Here is a 22971-nt window from a genome sequence, read left to right as displayed (position 1 = left end):
CCAAAAGGTCGCTGGTTCGAATACCCGAGCCAACAAGTTGACAAATATGTAGATGTGCCCTTGAGCAAGGCACTTAACGCTAATTTGCTTTAGGGGTGCCGTACTTCTATGGCTGACCCTGTAAAAACACATTTCACTGCACCTATCCGGTGTATGTGACAATAAAATATATATTTTTAATATATTAAAATATTGACAATTGTGGCAAAACTTCAATCAAGCACTCAGTTGGATGATGTTATAACTGTCCTTTCTCTGTCTCTATCCCCTTTTCAGTCTTGGCCGTTCCACCATCCAGTCAACAAGAAGTTTGTTCCAGATTACTACAAAGTGATAGTCCAACCCATGGACCTGGAGAATGTCCGCAAGGTGAGTTAGTTAGGGGAAGTGGACTTCAGTGTCAGCTTTGAGGAAAACCACAACAAAGACACCTTTTGGATCCTTCCATGCCAAGATGGATCAAACCTATATGTCGTAGATGATTATACACTGAGTGTACAAAACATTAAGAACACCTGCTCTGTCCATGACAGACTCACCAGGTGAATCCAGGTGAAAGCTATGATCCCTTAGTGATGTTACTTGTTAAATCCACTTCAATCAGTGTAGATGAAGGGGAGGAGACACGTTATATAATTATTTTTAAGCCTTGAGACAATTGAGACAGGATTGTGTGTGTGTTCCATTCAGAGGGTGAATGGGCAAGACAAAAGATTGAAGTGCCTTTGAACGGGGTATGGTAGTAGGTGCCAGGTGCACTGGTTTGTGTCAAGAACAGAAACGCTGCTGGGTTTTTCACGCTCAACAGTTCCCTGTGTGTGTCAAGAATGGTCCACCACCCGAAGGACATCCAGCCAACTTGACAGAACTGTGGGAAGAATCAACATGGCCCAGCGACCCTGTTCTGAAGTTGTTCTGAGGTCAAAAGGGGGGTGCAAATCAATATTAGGAAGGTGTTCTTAATGTTTTGTACACTCAGTGTATATGTAATATACAGAATATATTACAGAATGTGGTAGATGGTAATATGTGTAATATAATCATTTATGTTATTTAAAAGTCTCTCTGTGTGCTGTGGTCCAACAGAACATATCCAAACACAAGTACCAGAACCGGGATGTGTTCCTGTTTGACGTCAGCCTGGTCCACACCAACAGTGTCAAGTATAACGGTCCAGACAGTCCTTACACCAAGACGGCCCTGGAGATAGTCAACGTGTGCAAGCAGACCCTGGCAGAGGTGTGTGTATGAAACAGCGAGAGAGGGATATAATGAAACTCTTTATACTTTGTCAAATGACGAATCATGTTTATGATCCTCCAATAAGGATAATTTGATTGTTGCTTGATATCTCTCCAGTATGATGAGCACCTGACCCAGCTGGAGAAGGACATCTCCACAGCTAAAGAGGCAGCTCTGGATGCAGCAGACCTGGATAGCCTGGACCCCATGACTCCTGGAACCTACACATCACAGGTAGCAATGTTCCTGTCCCATAAGTATGGGCCAGAAACCAGCCAGATACAACCAATGGGCTCTTACATCCCTATCACCCCCAGTCACCAAATAATGTACCTCAACTCAACCCTCACATGCTCCAGAGTTGGGGAATGCAACTCCTCTCCAAGGACCTACTTTTTAACCTCTGTCTGCTGTAGTCTCTCTATTACATAGCCTCTTCACATTCTAGTCTTTCTCTGCCTCGTAGTTCCTCTTTAGCACTGCAATTTAGTAGCTGTTTCTATAGCCTCTGCATATCTTAAACTCTATGCTATCCTTCCTACCCTGTGGTTATCTTTTCTCCTCCCTCTTTCCTGTGTGTGTGTGTGCGCGTGTGCGTGTGTGTGTGTGCAGCCTGCCGATGTGTTTGACAGCAGTGCCTCTGTGAGCCTGCACAGAGAGACCAGACTCTTCTCTGAGGTTAAGGCATCTCTTATGACTGTTCCAGAGAAGAGGGGGTTAGGGAAGGTACGGAGAGATCCCCCAGGAGTATAACGGCGTCTGTCTCATCCAGGGATGACCTCTCCTTTAACCACCCTCTCGCCTCCCATCCCTCCGTTCCTCCTTGCACATTCACCTGGTCGTCTCCTTCCAGTTCTTCCCTCTCCATTCCCACCTGACTGGTGCATGCTCCTCCTAGCTAGGAGCCATTCCAAGATCCCTTTGTGCATTTTATTCCTAAGACAAAGATGGTTCCTCCCCATAACTCATTTGGTTCATGTGTCTGCCTGTTTTGCTTGTGTGTTACTTTTGCTCCTAATTGTGACTGCTTGTCATACTAGTGTTCTGTTTGCCCTGACAATTATCCATTTTCAGCCATCCTCTCTATTGCTTCACAAGTCATCACTCTGTCTTTCCCCAGAAATATCCCTCCTGTCTCTGTCAGTGTTGCTTAACTTCTCTGTGTGTCTCCAGGGTCGTCATAGAAGACTAGGAGAGGAGGAGTCGGACGTGGACATCGAGGGCTTCGAGGAGGAGGAGTATGACTGCAAGCCCAAGACACCAGCTCCTGTAAGACTCTGATCGTGGAGAAACAATATGGGGTTTAGAGTGGATGGATTTTGAAAGGGAGGGATTACGTATTTGGACACTGTTTGTAGATCAGTCTAACTAGTCCTTTTGATGATGATGACTGTTCCCCAGGCTGAGGATGGTGAGGGAGACCTGGAGGATGAGGATGATGAAGAGGAGATGCTGTTGCCGCCGCCCCGCAGACGACTGCAGGGCCACAATGATGATGATTATGAAGAGGATGAAGGCACCAGTCGGCCAGCCCATGCCAGCGTGCTGTACCAGGACCTGCTCATGTCAGACGGAGAGGATGACGCCAGCGAAGAGGAGGGAGATAACCCGTTCTCCTGTGAGTCGCACTAGGGTGGAGATTGTCATAGGATGGAGTGAGATTATAAATAGAGATTAAATTTACATTAAGAAGTTCATCAAGGTTAATTAAAACCTACATCCTATGATTTGGGGATATCTGTAGGACACTACAGACTGTATGTGAGATATGAGGTTCTAATGGTGTATCCGGCCCTGTCCCACTTTAGCGATCCACCTGTCAGAGAGTGGCAGTGACTCAGACAGAGAGGTGGAAGTGCGTCCCCCGCCCCCTCCCAGACCTCACCAAGAGACGGCCCGCATGGGCCTGGAGCAGGACGACAGCATGATGTCATACGGGGAAGATGTGCCGGATGAGACCCACCTGGAGGACAGTAATGTCAGGTACAACACGGAGCCGTCAACCACCATGGCCGACATTATGTACATGGTGGATTTGCATCGTTGTTTGGCTCTTGGGCCCTATTAACCCATACTTTACCCATCCCTCTCTTTCTCTCCCCCTTCCCCATAGTTATGGGAGCTATGAGGAGCCGGAGGGTCAGACCCAGACCCAGACCTCCAGCATGGGCAATGGAGAGGGCTACGGCATGAGTGAGGAAGAGGAGGAAGATGAGGAGGCAGCTCGGAGGAGAGGTCCCAGTGTGCTTTCCCAGGTGCAGCTGAGTGAGGATGAGGAGGACAGTGAAGAGTTCAGGTCCATCGGGGGTGACAGTGACATGGACTCAGACAACTAGAGAAGTGTTCCACCACACACACACGCACACACGCACACACACACACACACACACACACACACACACACACACACACACACACACACACACACACACACACTTAAAGACGCAATTGTGCTCTACAATCATTATAACAGACAGATCCACATCCATACACGTGAGTTCAGGCTCACTAAATGAATACACCTTAAACTTGCAGGCTGAATTACATGCACGTACTGTCATCATAACTTTATCTCATGTCAGTCAATCCCCCAATGATAGTTAAGACTGTTTGCTGTCCAGTCATTACCACACCTATGAAGTCTCTATGATAAACTCCTGTGAGATCAATATTGTGGCAGGATTAAATTGGAGTTGATGCTTTAAGTCAATGTTTTCTACTGGTTATGCTCTTTTCAGTGTACCGACACATGTATATATTTTTTTACAATTGAATAACATTTTATTTTATGGTTGTGCAGAACTTTGGCCAAAATGAAGATATTTCAATAGTCAGCTTTGACAATTGTTTGTTTTCAGTGCCAGGTCTCATCTCAACCTTTTGTCTTGAGACACTGGGTTGAGTGATAGAAAAATACTGTTATTCCCCATTAACTATTATGATTGCAGCCTGGATTGTCAGGCATTTGAGATGTTTCCAGCACTGTTACTAGGAAACTCAAACTTCCAAGGAGATCCTAAATAAAAACCAGAGATAAGACCATCATCTTTTCATTGTTTGTTTTTGGGGATAAATGTTAGCTGTATCTGATGTAACCACGTTGAAGTTGTCCTTTCGTGTTATGCTGTGTTGCTTATCGAAAGTAAGAGGCACTGTTGAATACCAATCTGCACTAACGCATTAACAATAATATTAAATGTTATTACAGAAAGTCTGTTGTGTGTTATGTGACAAAGGTGCTTCCTGTTTCACTGCTTTTCCCTATCCTGCCATACCTTACAGGCTTGCCCTCGTTCATATCTTAGAACAGTGGTCATACAAGCTGAACATGAACTCTGCTCCACCGTAAACTCATTATTATTGTAAGGAGTCACGTAGATAGTGTGTGTTGAGTATAAAATAGTACAGTACGTGTGTGAAGATGAAGGCCTATAGTTTGCTGTGTTTAATATTTCTACTCCCTGTCACAGTTATTGGACAAACGACACCAGATCGTGAGTAGCAATTTTTTTCTGTTGAAATCTGTAAAGAAAGCCTGTCTTTTAGTATGAGTAGGATATGTATTACTGTAGCATTGAATCAGATGACATCTCTAAAATGAACATGTAAATATACTGTAGGTTGTCCTGCTGCTTTTTGAGGTTTTGGGGGAGGAGTAGGTTAGGCCCTCTGTTTGAAGGTAGTGCTTTTTATCAAATTGTGTCTTCATTTTCTCATGATGTTGCTGGGCCAAATCACTATCACGTTTCAGTTACATCTTTTCTTTTTACATCCAGCAAGTTGTGTAACAGTAGATGACTTTGAAGTGTGCACAGGAACTGCATATACATGCAATGCTGAGAAAAGCAAATGCTACTGTAAGGACAAGAAACCTTTCTGTAGGTACGTTTCAGCGCTTCCCACACTTGACTCTACAGCTTTATCCTCAATATTTGTTTATTTTTGGAATTCAGATATTTTAAATTGTTACATAAATATGTCAGTTACCTCTGTTATGCTGTTCTTTTCAGGTGTAACAACTACATAGACAAGTGGTACATAGGGGAGAAGTGTGACTTTGAGTGGACCATATTGAACTTTGCCCTGGTATCATCTCTACCAGGACTGGCCCTGGCTGTTATTGTTGGTGTGATGGTCCAGTGTGTCCATTACTTAAGGAAACCAGCAAAGAAACAAAAGGATCGGACAACGAGGTGAGAGGGGGAGAGGGTTTGGACAAGATAGAATTCAGAGGCTCAATATTTCCATGTGTTTTGCACAGTGTATGGCACCTAGTATCAGGAAGTTGGCTTGTTAAAAAATAATAAGAAAAAGAAAATAAGATGTTGGGCAATAACTAAATAGATTCATATTTGTCCACAGTCTTGTTTCAGGTTTTAAATGACTACTCATGTCTTTATAATGTCATTTTCACTTGTTTCAGTTACACAAACTATGCAATGTCACCGACAACATATTATGAAAATAACCAAGATGACATGTTCTCCAACACAGTGTTTGCCTCAGACATGCCGGTGAGTAGCTTGAGTTCCTTTACTCTCCAAGGTATTAGATCATTGGTATTTCCAATGGTGATGTCACATCCAGAGATCCTGCTAAGTTAGGGTTTCCTTATCTCCCAGTAGTGATACCGTTTGTGAATCATTCACCTCACCATCATTCACCCACCATCTTTTTTTTGTCACACCGGATAGATGCATTGAAATGTTACGTTTTCAAGCCTCTCAAAAATGTTTTCTTGGCCTCCCGGGTGGCGCAGTGGTCTAGGGCACTGCATCGCAGTGCTAGCTGCGCCACCAGAGTCTCTGGGTTCGCGCCCAGGCTCTGTCGCGCCCAGGCTCTGTCGCAGCCGGCCGCGACCGGGAGGTCCGTGGGGCGACGCACAATTGGCATAGCGTCGTCCGGGTTAGGGAGGGTTTGGCCGGTAGGGATATCCTTGTCTCATCGCGCTCCAGCGACTCCTGTGGCGGGCCGGGCGCAGTGCGCGCTAACCGAGGGGGCCAGGTGCACGGTGTTTCCTCCGACACATTGGTGCGGCTGGCTTTCGGGTTGGAGGCGCGCTGTGTTAAGAAGCAGTGTGGCTTGGTTGGGTTGTGCTTCGGAGGACGCATGGCTTTCGACCTTCGTCTCTCCCGAGCCCGTACGGGAGTTGTAGCGATGAGACAAGATAGTAATTACTAGCGATTGGATACCACGAAAATTGGGGAGAAAAGGGGATTTAAAAAAAATAAAAAATGTTTTCTTGCCTAGCATCATTATTTGGAAACGGTATATTGATGATATTTTTGTTCTATGGAGGGGTGATGCAAAACAGCTCCAGGCATTCCATGCTTTTCTTAACTCTTGTTCTGAGCATTTGAGATTTACTATGCAATCTGACACACGTCAAATCAGTTTCTTTGATCTTCTGATTTTGTGTAAAGATAATGTTCTATACACTGATCTTTACAGGAAACCTACTGGCCGTAACAGTTTGTTGAGGGCTGATAGTTGTCACCCGCTTCCCTTGAAAAACAGTTTTCCCTACAGCCAATTCTGTCGATTCAAAAGAATTTGCTAAAAACAATCAGATTTCGACAGAAATATGGTTGAGACGCAAAGAAAATTAAAGGAGGGGGGGGTACAAAAATGGTCAAATTAATACTGCCATTGAGAAAATTCGAAACAAGACATGACCTTTTTTCAAGGACAGTCTCGCAAAAAGAATCATTCTAACTACCCGCTATTCAAAATGCTCTGAACAAATTAAGGGAATTGTTCACAAACATTGGCACATTCTAAGATCCGATGATAGTATCGGTAATGTGTCTTCAGACCTTCCCTTGGTCCTATTCTCGCGGGGCAGAAATCTCAGAGATCAATTGGTAAACTCTGATTTACCACCTCAAGATATCCCTGCACAACGTGTATTTGCGCCCCTACTGGATGGAAATACAAGTGTAATGGCTGTGCTCAATGCAATGGCACTTATAAATGTAGATCCTTCAAACACCCCCAAACAGGGAAACAGATCCCAATCAAATATAACGTGCTCCACTAAGGCAGTTATTTATCTTTTAACTTTTCCTTGTGGTAAAAATTATGTGGGTAAAACAAAACTAATTTCGGAGCGTCGTAGCACCATTAGGTGCAAAAACTCGACTTATCCAGTTGCGGCCCACTTTTTGGAAGCAAACCACTCGATTTCATCTCTATGTTATATACATGTCATCCTCCCTAGGATAGGGGTGGCCTCAATAACTTATTGTTAAAACGAGAGGCTGCCTGGATCTTTAATTTAAAGACCCTTGCTCCCTTCGGTCTCAACGTAGACTTTGATCAGAAGCCATTCTTGTGATTTTGCTGTTGTAAATGTTTGTAGGCTTATGCTGCCAAATTGTATCTATGATCGTAGCCTATCCATTTGTTTTTTGTATGCTATTTTAATATATGAGAATTAACCAATGATATCAGGCCAATAACCGGCCATGATTACAGACACCTGTGTGTGTCTTTTGACACTATATAAACGAGTCACCCCACAATGTTTGTCATTATACCCTGATGAAGACAGCTTGTCTGGCGAAACGTTGGACATTATCATTTTTGCATCTGACTCCTAGGGTGTGCGGCTCTCCTTTATTTTTCAAGATGTCTTCCACACCATCTCTTTAAGAGCCATTTGAATCTACTGTCTCTCCTGGACGTGGTTTGTGTCGTCCAAGTAGTGTAGTGTAAAGATGCCATAAGTGCAGATGCAGAGCAGACACATTCAGTAATAGACATGGCTGTCAATGTTGCATAGTAAACATGGCCCTGAGCAAAAGTCTCTATTTTTCTTATTTCTTCAGAATCGGCCAAAGCCCCCCAGTGTCCAGCCCACCCAGGAGAGGTTTCCCATATCCAACTTACCCAACCGCCCTTACAGGTTAGCTGTCTGAACACAATTCAACATGCCATTGGTTTTCACCTTCATTATAGGGGCCCTTATTATAGTGTCTGCAATGTTATAATGTGCTTTAATTGAAATGTTGATCTCTCTACTCTCTTAGCCTTCAACCAAACGGCATGCGGCCCACTTTAGATAGATTGTCTTTGACCAACCCTACAAGCCAGCCATACAAGTAAGAACCTTGGTGTTATTTGTTTTTGGTCTGATACTTTGTTCAATGGCAGTGATGTCATACCCATTCTGTGCGTATAACCATGTTCTGGGTGGTGGACTAAAAATGGAAACAAAATTAGAGACGACAACAGGACAACGCCCCCTCGACAGTGAATGAGTAGTCACCCAGTGATTTGAGCAGCATGAGTCATGATGACACGGACATTATCCTTATCAAATCTTATTAGTCACATGCGCCGAATACAACAGGTGTAGACCTTAGTGAAATGCTTACTTACAAGCCCCTAACCAACAATGCAGTTAAAAAAAAGTATGAATAAGAATTGAAAGTAACAAGTAATTAAAGAGCAGCAGTAAAATAACAATAGCGAGACTATATACAGGGGGGTACCAGTACAGAGTCAATGGGCGGGGGCACCGGTTAGTTGAGGTAATATGTACATGTAGGTAGAGTTATTAAAGTGACTATGCATAGATGATAACAACAGAGAGTAGGGGGGGGGCAATGCAAATAGTCTGGGTGGCCATTTGATTAGATGTTCAGGATTCTTATGGCTTGGGGATAGAAGCTGTTTAGAAGCCTCTTGGACCTAGACTTGGCGCTCCGGTACCGCTTGCCGTGCGGTAGCAGAGAGAACAGTCTATGACTAGGGTGGCTGGAGTCTTTGACAATTTTTAGGGCCTTCCTCTGACACCGCCTGGTATAGAGGTCCTGGATGGCAGGAAACTTGGTCCCAGTGATTTACTGGGCCGTTCACACTACCCTCTGTAGTGCCTTGCGGTCGGAGGCCGAGCAGTTGCCATACCAGGCAGTGATGTAACCAGTCAGGATGCTCTGGATGGTGCAGCTGTAGAACCTTTTGAGGATCTGAGGACCCATGCCAAATCTTTTCAGTCTCCTGAGGGGAATAGGTTTTGTCGTCCCCTCTTCACGACTGTCTTGGTGTGCTTGGACCATGTTAGTTTGTTGGTGATGTGGACACCAAAAAACTTGAAACTCTCAACCTGTTCCAGTATAGCCCCGTCGATGAGAATGGGGGCGTGCTCGGTCCTCTTTTTCCTGTAGTCCACAATCATCTCCTTTGTCTTGATCACGTTGAGGGAGAGGTTGTTGTCCTGTCACCACACGACCAGGTCTCTGACCTCCTCCCTATAGGCTGTCTTGTCGTTGTCGGTGATCAGGCCTAACACTGTTGTGTCATCGGCAAACTTAATGATGGTGTTGGAGTTGTGCCTGGCCGTGCAGTCATGAGTGAACAGGGAGTACAGGAGGGGACTGAGCACGCACCCCAGAGGGGCCCCCGTGTTGAGGATCAGCGTGGCGGATGTGTTGTTACCTACCCTTACCACCTGGGGTGGCCCGTCAGGAAGTCCAGGATCCTGTTGCATAGAGAGGTGTTTAGTCCCAGGGTCCTTAGCTTATTGATGGTGGAGCAGTAAGACGTGCTTGTTTTCATCCCATGTAAATCTTGTATTTTTCGGGGGGTTTTGTATACATTTCATTATCTCAATCTCTTTTTTCCTTTTCGAATTAAATATACCTTCCTGCAACCCACCTCACCCAATGTGGTACGGATCTGCTATTATTTTTAATTTTTAAGACCTTATAACTGGAACCTCCATCAGCAGCCAGCCAGCTAATTAGCTATTAGCCTTTTAGTCATTGTCTACCACTGCTAGTGGTTTTTACCTTTTGCTCAGACTCCAGCCGCTTTAGCCCGGATAGCCCGGATAATACCTGCCGGTCTGCACAGCACGATATCAGCCCTGAGCATATCGGACTGATTCCCCCCCCCCACTACATCACCAGATTCCTGCCGCAAGCTCTGGACGATCACACTGGATCTTCGCTGCTAGCTAGTTACTACCGAGTGGCTGACGCCCTTGTCCAGAAGCATGCACCAGCTAGCCTTGAGCTAGGACCATTTCCCGGCTAGCAAACGAAGTACACCAACTACAATACCTCTCTTGCCAATTGGCCTGGAACCTTTGTCGTCACGGAGCCCCGCCAATCCATCACGACTGGTCTGCTGACGTAATTCGGCCGATGTGCGCTCAACCGGCCTCCGCGTCGTGGATGTTGGTGTTGATCCATCTGCTAGCCCCGGCCTGCTAGCTTCCTGAACGCTGTGTCTCCCGCTCGCCTTACGTAGTAATCGACTACCTGAACTGCTCCCTGTTTCATCTTTGCTGCTCATTGGACCCTATGATCACTCAGCTACACAGCTGATGCCTGCTGGACTGTTCATTAACACGGTACTTCATTTTGTTTATCTGTCGGCCCCAGCCTTGAACTCAGGGTCTGTGTGTAGCTAACTGACCCTCTCTGCCCGTTCATCGCCATTTACCCATTGTTGTTGTCCTAGCTGTTTACCCGTTGTTGTCTTAGCTCTCCCAATCAACACCTGCCTTTCTCTAATGCCAATATGCCTTGTATACTGTTGTTTAGGGCAGCTCTTATTGTTTTATTTTACTGCGGAGCCCCTAGTCCTGCTCAACATGCCTCAGATAGCCCCCTTGTCCGAACCCCCACACAGGCGGAGACCGCACCTAGCTTAACTGGCGCCTCCAGAGATGAAACCTCTCTCATCGTCACTCAATGCCTAGGTTTACCCCCACTGTACTCGCACCCTACCACACCCTTGTCTGTGCACTATGCCCTGAATCTATTCTACCACGCCCTGAAATCTGCTCCTTTTATTCTCTGTTCCCAAAGCACTAGACGGCCAGTACTTATAGCCTTTAGCCGTACCCTCATCCTACTCCTTCTCTGTTCCTCTGGTGATGTAGAGGTTAACCCAGGCGCTCTCATTTGTTGACTTCTGCAACCGTAAAAGCCTTGGGTTCATGCATGTTTACATCAGAAGCCTCCTCCCTAAGTTTGCTTTATTCACTGCTTTAGCACACTTTAGCCAACCCTGATGTCCTAGCCGAGTCTGAATCTTGGCTTAGGAAGGCCACCAAACATTCTGACATTTCCATCCCCAATTACAACAATTTCCGTCAAGACAGAACTGCTAAAGGGGGCGAAATTGCAATCTACTGTAGAGGTAGCCTGTAGGGTTCTGTCATACTATCCAGGTCTATGCCCAAACAGTTCGAGCTTCTACTTTTAAAGATCTATCTCTCCAGAAATAAGTCCCTCACTGTTGCCGCTTGTTATAGACCCCCCTCAGCTCCCAGCTGTGCCCTGGACACCATATGCAAATTGATTGCCCCCCATCTATTGTCAGAGTTCGTACTGTGTCGTGGCAATTTCCTGTATTACCAAATGAGGAGAGTTACATACCACACACCAGTCAGAGTTATATTTAAACTTCATCTTTAATAATATGAGTTTTACCATAGCCCTGTGACTTTCAACAATTCACTATCTATAATGAATTGTTGAGAGTCCCAACATAATGGCAACTGAGATCTTTTATAGCAAAGATACACCCCTCTCAACTTACATGACGAACCACAGATCTTAGGAACTCTTCACAAAGGGCCTTTTACTTGAGAAAGGAGTATCCCTTAGCCAGATTGCATTCGCTATAAATTATCGCTCAGTTTGGTCTCTAAAACGAGGTTCTAATCTCGTTCCTGGTACTTCATAGTACCAAAACATTACCTCATCCAAGGCATAACTCAATTGTCAACTCTATATACTCCCATCTCAAGTAAACCCCCTCTTCTCCCCACTCCTGGACAAGCTCACTGAGGGGAGTGACTTGCGCACAGACATTGTGGAGCCAAGAGATAATTGGTTCCCCCTTAATCACGCCATCCCTTCACATGGTTTAACAGATACATTCACATATGAAGACAATGTCCATTCTGTACTCCTCCCTTTGTGATATTCTGCATATTACCAGAGACATGTAAAAGACAAGCCTGACCTCTCCCCTCTCTGGGCCCCAAGTGACTGAGCACTAGCTGAGAAGGGTAAAGTGCAACTGCCAATAGTATAGTCCAATGGGATACATTCCAATGACAAGTATCTCACATAAGCATATTATGTAAATAAAACATCTTATTTATCTATGTTACCCAACTAATTCTGATTAATCCGCCACACTGCTAGGTGACCTAAATTGGGATATGCTTAACACCCCGGCCGTCCTACAATCTAAGCTAGATGCCCTCAATCTCCCACAAATTATCAAGGAACCTACCAGGTACAACCCCAAATCTGTAAACACGGGCACCCTCATAGATATCATCCTAACCAACTTGCCCTCCAAATACAGCTCTGCTGTTTTCAACCAAGATCTCAGCGATCACTGCCTCATTGCCTGCGTCTGTTATGGGTTCGCGGTCAAACGACCAGCCCTCATCACTGTCAAGCGCTCCCTAAAACACTTCTGCGAGCAGCACTTTCTAATCGACCTGGCCCGGGTATCCTGGAAGGATATTGACCTCATCCCGTCCGTAGAGGATGCCTGGTTGTACTTTAAAAGTGCTTTCCTCACCATCATAAATAAGAATGCCCCTTTCAAAAAATGTAGAACTAAGAACAGATATAGCCCTTGGTTCACTCCAGACTTGACTGCCCTTGACCAGCACAAAAACACCTTGTGGCTACCGCAGTAGCTTCGATTAGTCCCTGCGATATGCAACTTTTCAGGGAAGTCAGGAATCAATACATACAGTCAGTTAGGAAAGCAAAGGATAGCTTTTTCAAACAGATATTTGCATCCTGCAGCACTAATTCCAAAAAGTTTTGGAATACTGTAAAGTCCATGGAGAATAAGAGTACCTCCTCCCAGCTGCCCACTGCATTGAGACTAGGAAACACTGTCACTACTGATTAATCCATGATAATCGAGAATTTCAATAAGTTGGCCATGCTTTCCACCTGGCTACCCCAACCCTCGGCCAACAGCTCTGCACCCCCCGCAGCAACTTTCCCAAGCCCCCCGCCCCGCTTCTCCTTCACCCAAATCCAGACAGCTGATGTTCTGAAATAGCTGCAAAATCTGGATCCCTACAAATCAGCTGGGCTAGACAATCTGGACCCTCTCTTCCTAAAATTATCCACCACCATTGTTGCAACCCCTATTACCAGTCTGTTCAACCTCTCTTTCATATCGTCCGAGATTCCTAAAGATTGGAAAGCGGCCGCGGTCATCCCCCTCTTCAAAGGGGGAGACACTCTTGACCCAAACTGTTACAGACCTATATCCATCCTGCCCTGCCTTTCTAAAGTCTTCGAAAGCCAAGTGAACAAACAGATCACCGACCATTTCGAATCCCACCGTACCTTCTCTGCTATGCAATCTGGTTTTCGAGCTGGTCACGTGTGCACCTCAGCCACGCTCAAAGTCCTAAACGATATCATAACCGCCATCAATAAAAAACAGTACTGTGCAGCCGTCTTCATCGACCTGGCCAAGGCTTTCGACTCTGTCAATCATCGTATTCTTATCGGCAGACTCAGCAGCCTTGGTTTCTCTAATGACTGCCCCGCCTGGTTCACTAACTACTTCTCAGATAGAGTTCAGTGTGTCAAATCAGAGGGCCTGTTGTCCGGACCTCTGCCAGTCTCTATGGGGGTGCCACAGGGTTCAATTCACGGGCCGACTCTTTTATCTATTTATATCAATGATGTCGCTCTTGCTGCGGGTGATTCTTTGATCCGATTAGCATCACTACTCTGGACGGTTCTGACTTAGAATAACTATAAATACCTAGGTGTCTGGCTAGACTGTAAACTCTCCTTCCAGACTCACATTAATAAGCATCAATCCAAAGTTAAATCTAGAATTGGCTTCCTATTTCGCAACAAAGCCTCCTTCACTCATGCTGCCAAACATTCCCTCGTAAAACTGACTATCCTACCGATCCTTGACTTCGGCGTTGTCATTTACAAAATAGCCTCCAACACTCTATTCAGCAAATTGGATCCAGTCTATCACGGTGCCATCTGTTTTGTCACCAAAGCCCCATATACTACCCACCACTGCGACCTGTATGCTCTCATTGGCTGGTTCTCACTGCGTATTCGTCGCCAATCCCTCTGGCTCCAGGTCATCTATAAGTCTTTGCTAGGTAAAGCTCCGCCTTATCTCAGCTCACTGGTCACCATAGCAACTCCCACCCGTAGCACTAGCTCCAGCAGGTATATTTCACTGGTCATCCCCAAAGCCAACACCTCCTTTGGCCGCCTTTCCTTCCGGTTCTCTGCTGCCAATGACTGGAACGAATTGCAAAAATCACTGAAGTTGAAGACTTATATCTCCCTCACTAACTTTAAGCGTCAGCTGTCAGAGCAGCTTACCGATTGCTGCAGCTGTACACAGCCCATCTGTAAATAGCCCATCCAACCATCTACCTACCTCATCCCCATATTTGTTTTTGTTTTTCTGCTCTTTTGCACACCAGTATTTCTACTTGCACATCTGCACATATATCACTGCAGTGTAAATTGCTAAATTGTAATTACTTCGCCTCTGTTGGCCTAATTATTGCCTTACCTCCTTACTTAATTTGCACACACTGTATACAGATTTTTCTATTGTGTTATTGACTGTACGTTTGTTTTTCCCATGTGTAACTCTGTGTTGTTTTTGTCGCACTGCTTTGCTTTATTTTGACCAGGTCGCAGTTGTAAATGAGAACTTGTTCTCAACTGGCCTACCTGGTTAAATAAAGGTGAAAAAAAAAAAAAAATGTATGCGCTTTTGAGGCCACTATGGTGTTGAACGCTGAGCTATAGTCCATGAATAGCATTCTCACATAGGTGTTCCTTTTGTCCAGGTGGGAAAGGGCAGTGTGGAGTGCAATAGAGATTGCGTAATTTGTGGATCTGTTATGGCGGTATGCAAATTGGAGTGGGTCTAGAGTTTCTGAGATAATGGTGTTGTGAGCCATGATCAGCCTTTCAAAGCACCTCATGGCTACAGATGTGAGTGCTACGGGTCGGTAGTCGTTTAGGCAGGTTACCTTAGTGTTCCTGGGCACAGGGACTATGGTGGTCTGCTTAAGACATGTTGGTATTACAGACTCAGACAGGGAGAGGTTGAAAATGTCGGTGAAGACACTTGCCAGTTGGTCAGCGCATGCTCGCAGTACACGTCCTAGTAATACGTCTGGCCCTGCGGCCTTGTGAATGTTGACCTGTTGAAAGGTCTTACATCGGCTGCGGAGAGCGTGATCACAGTCTTCCGGAACAGCTGGTGCTCTCATGCATGTTTCAGTGTTATTAGCCTCGAAGCGAGCATAGAAGTAGTTTAGCTCGTCTGGTAGGCTCTTGTCACTGGACAGCTCTCGGCTGTGCTTCCCTTTGTAGTCTGTAATGGTTTGCAAGCCTTGCCACATCCGACAAGCATCACAGCCGGTGTAGTAGGATTCGATCTTAGTCTTGTATTGACGCTTTGCCTGTTTGATGGTTCATCGGAGGGCATAGCAGGATTTCTTAGAAGCTTCTGGGTTAGAGTCCCGCTCCTTGAAAGGGGCAGCTCTAGCCTTTAGTGCAGTGTGGATGTTGCCTGCAATCCATGGCTTCTGGTTGGGGTATGTACTTACGGTCACTGTGGGGATGACGTCATCGATGCACTTATTGATGAAGCCAGTGACTGATGTGGTGTACTCCTCAATGCCATCGGAGGAATTCCGGAACATATTCCAGTCTGTGCTAGCAAAACAGGGATGTAGCTTAGCATCTGCTTCATCTGACCATTTTTTTAATTTATCGGGTCACTGGTGCTTCCTGCTTTAATTTTTGCTTGTAAGCAGAAATCAGGAGGATAGAATTATGGTCAGATTTGCCAAATGGAGGGCGAGGGAGAGCTTTGTATGCATCTCTGTGTGTGGAGTAATGGTGCTCCAGAGTTTTTTTCCCTCTGGTTGCACATTTAACATGCTGATAGAAATTTGGTAAAGACTGATTTGAGGTTCCCTGCATTAAAGTCCCCTGCTACTAGGAGTGCCACCTCTGGGTGAACGTTTTCCTGTTTGCTTATGGCGGAATACAGCTCATTCCAGTGCGGTCTTAGTGCCAGCATCAGTCTGTGGTGGTATGTAGACAGCTACAAAAAATACAGATGAAAACTCTCTAGGTAGATAGTGTGGTCTACAGCTTATCATGAGATACTCTACCACAGGCGAGCAAAACCTCGAGACTTCCTTAGATATCGTGCACCAGCTGTTGTTTACAAAAATACATAGTCCGCCGCCCCTTGTCTTACCAGATGCCGCTGTTCTATCCTGCCGATACAGCGTATATCCATATCCATCATGGTAATTTCTCTTTTGTCATTGAAGAAAGGAAAAAGTCCACGAGTATGCGACCCAGTTTAGATAGATCATCTTTATCCAACCCTGAAAGCCAGCCATACAAGGAAGCCTCTCTCTGTCTTTTGATTTGTGTGTTTTCAATCTGATATAGTTCTTTTTTTTTTTTCTTTTTTTTTTTTTTTTTGGGGGGGTGGATCAGCTTAATATTGCGGAAAGAATGTTGCTTCCAATGTAATTGTCTGCATCATTTCCAATCCCCCATATTTTTTTGGGTAAATATATATATCCATTCACGTATGCATACATATACACATATATACATACACATACCTACATAGACATACATACTTTTTTTAAAGAGTATACCTTTATTATTATTCCCCGCAAACCCTACCACCGATCCCCCAATTGGAGTAAACTGATAAACATTTCTGTTTTTACCTTCAATTTATACATCTTATACACATTTTACAGACACAGTCTACTTTATAATAGTTCTCTCTTGTTTGTTCTTAGTCCTTCATCTATTTCTGTTGTCCATCCAGTTTGATTTCCACTTGTAACTGTGCTATTTCACAATAGCTCCGCACCTATACACATTTCACAGATCCCGTATGCCCTACATTGTTTATCTTGTTATTAGTCCCACCCTTCAGCTCCACTCAACCTTTCCCATCTATCTTCCAACATCATCCATTTCGGATTTTTATTTGCCATATATTTTTCAACTGTGCTGTGATGCTTCACAAAAGATTTGAATCTTCCTATTCTCATAGCTTCCACGGATTGTAAATTAAAAATAAACATTTTTGCTAAAATAATTATTATATTATTGATTGATTGACTATGGCTTTTCAAATCCCCCAGTATTGCTATCTGTAGCGTTAGTTCTACGCAAATGTTGCAATTCTTCAACCATTCCTGGACCTGTGACCAAAAACGAGCTACATGCGGACAATACCAAAATAAATGGTCTAATGACTCTGCCTCCTCACAGCAGAATCTACAGAGCTGGGAAGATTGTATCCCCCATATATATAACATTCTATTAGTTGCAAGAATTTTGTACAATAATTTAAATTGAAAAATTCGAAGTTTTGAATCCGGCGTTGTTTTGCGTATCAATTCATAAACCATGTGCCATGGAATGGGTACATCGAAAATCTCTTCCCAACTATTTTGCAATTTATATGGCACAGCTGTAAGTTTTTTGGTCCTTAAATGAAATTGGTATATGTTTTTATTTATCACACTTTTTTTTAACCATTTATGTTCTTTAATATAAGGCCGACATACAAGTTCCTTACTTTTATCCCCTTCCACCTGCCTCTTCCATTTTTGTGGTAATGCTGCAATTAATTGGTTGTAATTTTGGGTAGAGCAGACATTTCCATATGTCTGTGTTAGCTGCATGTGTGACATTACTCCACCAGTCCTATTTATGATATCATTCACAAAAATTATACCTTTTTTAAACATTTCTTCGATAAATACAGTTTTTTTATCAATTACTATATTTGAATTTAACCACAAGATTTGTTGTACTATTTGTTCCGTCCTTTCAGGTGGATTAAACTGAAATTGCAACCAACTTTCTAAGGCTTGTTTAAAAAATAAAGATATTTTGGAGATTATTTCCTTTTCAAGCAACCGAAAGTGAGCAGGTGTAATCTGAATAAAGGGAAAAAGGCCCTTCTTGAACATAGGATGAGACATTCGTACCAATCTACTAGAGAACCAGTTTGGATTTAAGTATAACTTTTGTATGACTGATGCCTTTAGTGAGAGGTCTAATGCTTTAATATTTAATAATTTCTGCCCTCCGAATTCATATTCGTTATATAAATAGGCCCTTTTAATTTTATCTGGCTTGCCGTTCCAAATAAAATTGAATATTTTTTGTTCATATAATTTAAAAAGCAGGTCACTAGGTGTAGGCAAAACCATAAGCAAATAGGTAAACTGTGATATGACTAAAGAGTTAATCAGGGTGATTTTTCCACAAATAGACAAGTATTTTCCTTTCCATGGTAGCAAGATCTTATCTATTTTTGCTAACTTTCTATAAAAATTTATTGGAGTGAGATCATTTCTTTCTTTTGGGATTTGTATACCGAGTATGTCCACATCACCGTCAGACCATTTAATTGGTAAACTACATGGCAATGTAAAATGTGTATTTTTTAGTGATCCAATACGTAATATGGTACATTTATCATAATTTGGTTTTAATCCAGAGAGGATAGCAAATGTATCTAGATCCTCTAAGAGGCCGTGGAGAGATTCTAGTTGTGGTTTTAAAAGAAAACATGAATCATCAGCGTACAATGACACCTTAGTTTTTAGGCCCTGGATTTCTAATCCCTTAATATTAATGTTTGATCTAATTTTAACAGCTAACATTTCGATGGCAATAATAAATAGATATGCCGATAGTGGACAACCTTGTTTTACTCCTCTAGATAGTTTAAAACTTTCTGAGATGTAGCCATTATTTACTATTTTACACCTAGGGTTACTATACATAATTTTTACCCATTTTATAAGAGATTCCCCAAAATTGAAATATTCTAGGCATTTATATATAAACTCCAGTCGTACTTTATCAAAAGCCTTTTCAAAATCAGCTATGAAAACCAGGCCTGGTGTCCCCGATATTTCATAGTGTTCTATTGTTTCCAGTACTTGCCTTATATTATCTCCAATGTATCGTCCATGTAAAAAACCTGTCTGATTAGGATGAATAATATCTGACAAAACTTTTTTTATTCTATGCGCCAAGCATTTTGCTAGGATTTTTGCATCACAACACTGAAGTGTAAGAGGTCTCCAATTTTTTAAATGGACTGGATCTTTATATATACCACTTGGGTCCTGTTTCAGTAATAATGATATCACACCTTCTTGTTGCGTGTCTGATAATCTATCATTTATATAGGAGTGGTTAAAACAAGCTAATAATGGTCCTTTGAGTATATCAAAAAAATGTTTGTATACTTCCACTGGTATGCCATCCAGTCCTGGAGTTTTCCCATCCTTAAAGGCCCCAATTGCATCAAGTAGTTCCTCCTCTGTAATTAGGCCTTCACATGAGTCTTTCTGTACAGATGTTAATTTTACATTATTATTAGGGAAAAAATCCATACAATTAGTTTCAGTTAGTGGAGATGGAGGAGCCTGAAACGAAAATATATTCTTAAAGTACTTTACTTCCTCTTTCAAAATATAATTTGGTGAATCATGCGTGACTCCATCATTTGTAACAAGTTTTAATACGTTTTTTTTGGTAGCATTTCTATATTGAAGATTGAAAAAGAATTTGGTGCATTTTTCCCCATATTCCATCCAGTTCGCTTTATTTTTATAATATATTACACTGGATCTTTCTTGAATAAGTTCCTCCATTTCTTTTTGTTTTTCCTCTAACTTATTCTGTGCCTCTATGGTAACGTTTTTATTGTTATCTAACTGTACTGTTAGTCCTTCAATTTCCTTTGTTAATATGGACTCTTTTGATCGAAATTGCTTTTGTTTTATAGATGAGTACTGAATTGCATGGCCTCTAAAGGCACACTTAAAAGTGTCCCATACAATATGGGGATCTGCTGTACCTATGTTATGTCTAAAAAAGTCAGTTATAAATTCCTCTGTCCTAGTTCTAAACAATTTATCATCTAGTAGGCTTTGATTAAATTTCCAATATCCTCGCCCACGTGGAAATTCTGTAAGAGTAATATATATGCCAATTATGTGATGGTCCGACCGCATTCTGTCCCCTATCAAACACTTTTTAACTTTTGGTGCCAGAGAGAATGATATAAGAAAGTAGTCAAGGCGACTAGCTTGATTAAGCCTCCGCCATGTATATCTCACTAGGTCAGGGTATTTAAGTCTCCATATATCCACTAATTCCAATATATCCATGACATTCCTGATTTCCTTAAGTGCCTGAGGGTGATAGTTTGTAGTGTGATTTCCTTTCCGGTCCATAGAGGTATTTAAGACCGTATTAAAATCTCCCACTATAATAATAGAGTCTAGTGTTGCTTGTAGAGTTGATACATTCTTATATATATTGTCAAAGAAGCTTGGATCATCATTATTCGGACCGTATAGGTTAATAAGCCATATATGTTTATTGTCCAATAACATATTTAAAATAATCCATCTACCTTGAGGATCTGTTTGGACAAGTTGCACATTTGGATCAAAGTTATTATTAATTAAAACCATCACCCCTTTTGAATTTCTTTGCCCATGGGAGAAATATATTTCGCCCCCCCAGTTCTTTTTCCACAAAACTTCATCTAAAACTGTCGAATGGGTTTCCTGTAAACAGTAGATATTATAATCCTTCTCTTTTAGCCAGGTAAATACTGATCGTCTTTTCTTATTATCTGCTAAGCCATTACAATTGTAACTGGCTATACTTATTTCACCACTTACCATAATGAGACACACCTTTCAATTATTTTTATCAAAATATATGTTTGTAAACGTCCTATTAAAAAGTAACATAATGATTGAGTTTCTATATAGTTGTACCATGACATTTGCATCTCCACTAAGCAAACCTCCAATTGGTCCCCACTATTCCACCCGCCAAAAGCCCCCATCTCGAGTTGGGTTGTCATCCCAATGCCCGGCAGACCACCCCCGACCCCCCGCATCGCACAGCCCCGGACCGACTGGGATCCATCCTTCGAAAAGTGCACACAGCGCCATCCACCGAGCCGAAGCAGATCCATTGCCAAATGCATTTCCATCGCCCTCACCTCGATTTTTATTACATATTGCTGTGAATCATCCTCTATAGTCCCTAACATCTTTTACTTCTTCCTTCGCAACAGTTGTGGGATACACACATACACCCACACACATTCAGCCCTTACCCCCACACAACCATAAGCTCACCCTCTCAACAATTGCACCATCCCAGAGCCCAACTCAAGATGGGTCATGATTTACAAATGTACTTGCAGTTGCAGCTGCATGAGAAGGCCTGCAAGACCGCGCAAAAAATGAGCATAAATGTAGAGATTTATTTACCATTGTCACATCCTAGATGATGGAGGTCAAATGTACACCTTCTTCCTGAAACACCCACAATACGGTCATCCATTTTGACCATGTTCCCAAGCATCTCCATGCAGTCCGATTGGTTTCGTGCCACCAGGGCCACAATAATATACCCCCTCTCTGAATGTCCGATATAGTTCTTTGTTCCATGACAAGTTATGATTGGGTGCCCTTTGAACTACATTATTATGATTGTTTTTATATGGTTTGTCTGCTTCGGAAAGTTCACTAGTTTTCTGGATTCAGCTATGCTACAGGTATGACGCAGCCCCTGGGTAACCCCTATCCCAAGTCTCCATCGCCAAGGAACCCGTATGAAGACAGAGCGCCACCTCCAGACTGTTATGACGACCAGCACATGAGACCAACACAGCCCCCACCAGGACACAACGGCATGATGGTGAGTCATTGATTCCCCCTACTGAACCGTAGGATGAATTCAACTGATCAACTGGACAAGTAAACAGCAGGGTGAAACTGTGGCTAAAACATTTGGTTTTGATCTTAGCCTAAAGGTCAAATATTAGTTAGACCCTAGGTGACCAGGCTGAAATAGAAAAGCAGAATTTTGCACTGTGTTTTGACATGAGATCTGTTTCTATCTTCCAGAGAGAAGGCATGTCTGGGTATCCTGCGCCCAGTTCACCTGCTCCCCTCTATTCAGCACCGGAGTACAACCTCAGTTCCCAGTTTCCCAGAGCCCAGATAGGGAGACACTACTGAGGACAAACAGGAGTGACCATGGCCTGAATTAGAACGCCACCAATTTCACTATCACAATTCAAAAAAGTTCAACTCGTATATAATTTAAAGTGAGTGGAAAATGTAAACATTCAAGGACTTTGTAAACTTTAATTTAACGTACTAAAAAATGTATTGTGGCTGGCTGCTAAGTTTTATGAGTAATCCCCATTGACTGATTATGAAATTTGCTCATATTTTTGCAGTTTTAAGATTTATTGTTTGACAATTTTGTAACTAATAAAGGCTATTATTCCTAGATTCAATCCGTAGCGTAGATCAACATTAAAGCGCGATTGAAATGTAAAGGAAATGTTCCGATGTTTCAATTTCCGATCGCTTTAACTCGGATCTCCACACTACAGATTGAGTAGTCAATTCCAATTTCATTTGAAATTCAAATTCAATTCTTGAATTCACTCATGAAGTGGAGAATTTAAGTTAAATTCAATTCAAATTTCAACAATCTTCAAGTTTTGGAATTGGAATTAGACTGTTGAATTGTAAAAAAAAAAATGTAGTCTTTGGAATTTCATTTAATTGGAATTCAATATTGTACATTTCCGAGTTAGTATCAAAATTGG

General features: G+C 42.8%; 1 protein-coding gene across 1 annotated transcript; it reads left to right on the top strand.

The window, feature by feature from the left end:
• The first annotated feature begins 4502 nt into the window (after positions 1–4502).
• LOC120056541 (proline-rich receptor-like protein kinase PERK5) lies at positions 4503–22646 on the top strand. The gene is made up of 7 exons (XM_039004721.1): positions 4503–5124; positions 5253–5435; positions 5666–5756; positions 8073–8149; positions 8274–8345; positions 21893–22046; positions 22256–22646. The coding sequence occupies exons 1-7, from the start codon at positions 4958–4960 to the stop codon at positions 22367–22369; spliced, it is 858 nt and encodes a 285-aa protein (XP_038860649.1). The 5' UTR covers positions 4503–4957; the 3' UTR covers positions 22370–22646.
• Positions 22647–22971: the final 325 nt, after the last annotated feature.

The sequence above is a fragment of the Salvelinus namaycush genome, chromosome 12 (genome assembly GCF_016432855.1).
Source record: "Salvelinus namaycush isolate Seneca chromosome 12, SaNama_1.0, whole genome shotgun sequence".
NCBI classification, from domain to species: domain Eukaryota; kingdom Metazoa; phylum Chordata; class Actinopteri; order Salmoniformes; family Salmonidae; genus Salvelinus; species Salvelinus namaycush.
Note: the sequence above shows the minus strand (reverse complement) of the source record. Positions and strands in the feature narration are given on the sequence as shown.

What these genes read in the sequence shown, in the direction of transcription:
- LOC120056541 (XM_039004721.1), top strand. Translation starts at nt 4,958, where the DNA reads ATGATGTTGCTGGGCCAAATCACTATCACGTTTCAGTTACATCTTTTC. An exon ending in CAAAAGGATCGGACAACGAG is followed by an intron (nt 5,436 to 5,665) that starts GTGAGAGGGGGA and finishes CACTTGTTTCAG; the next exon opens with TTACACAAACTATGCAATGT. An exon ending in TTACCCAACCGCCCTTACAG is followed by an intron (nt 8,150 to 8,273) that starts GTTAGCTGTCTG and finishes CTACTCTCTTAG; the next exon opens with CCTTCAACCAAACGGCATGC.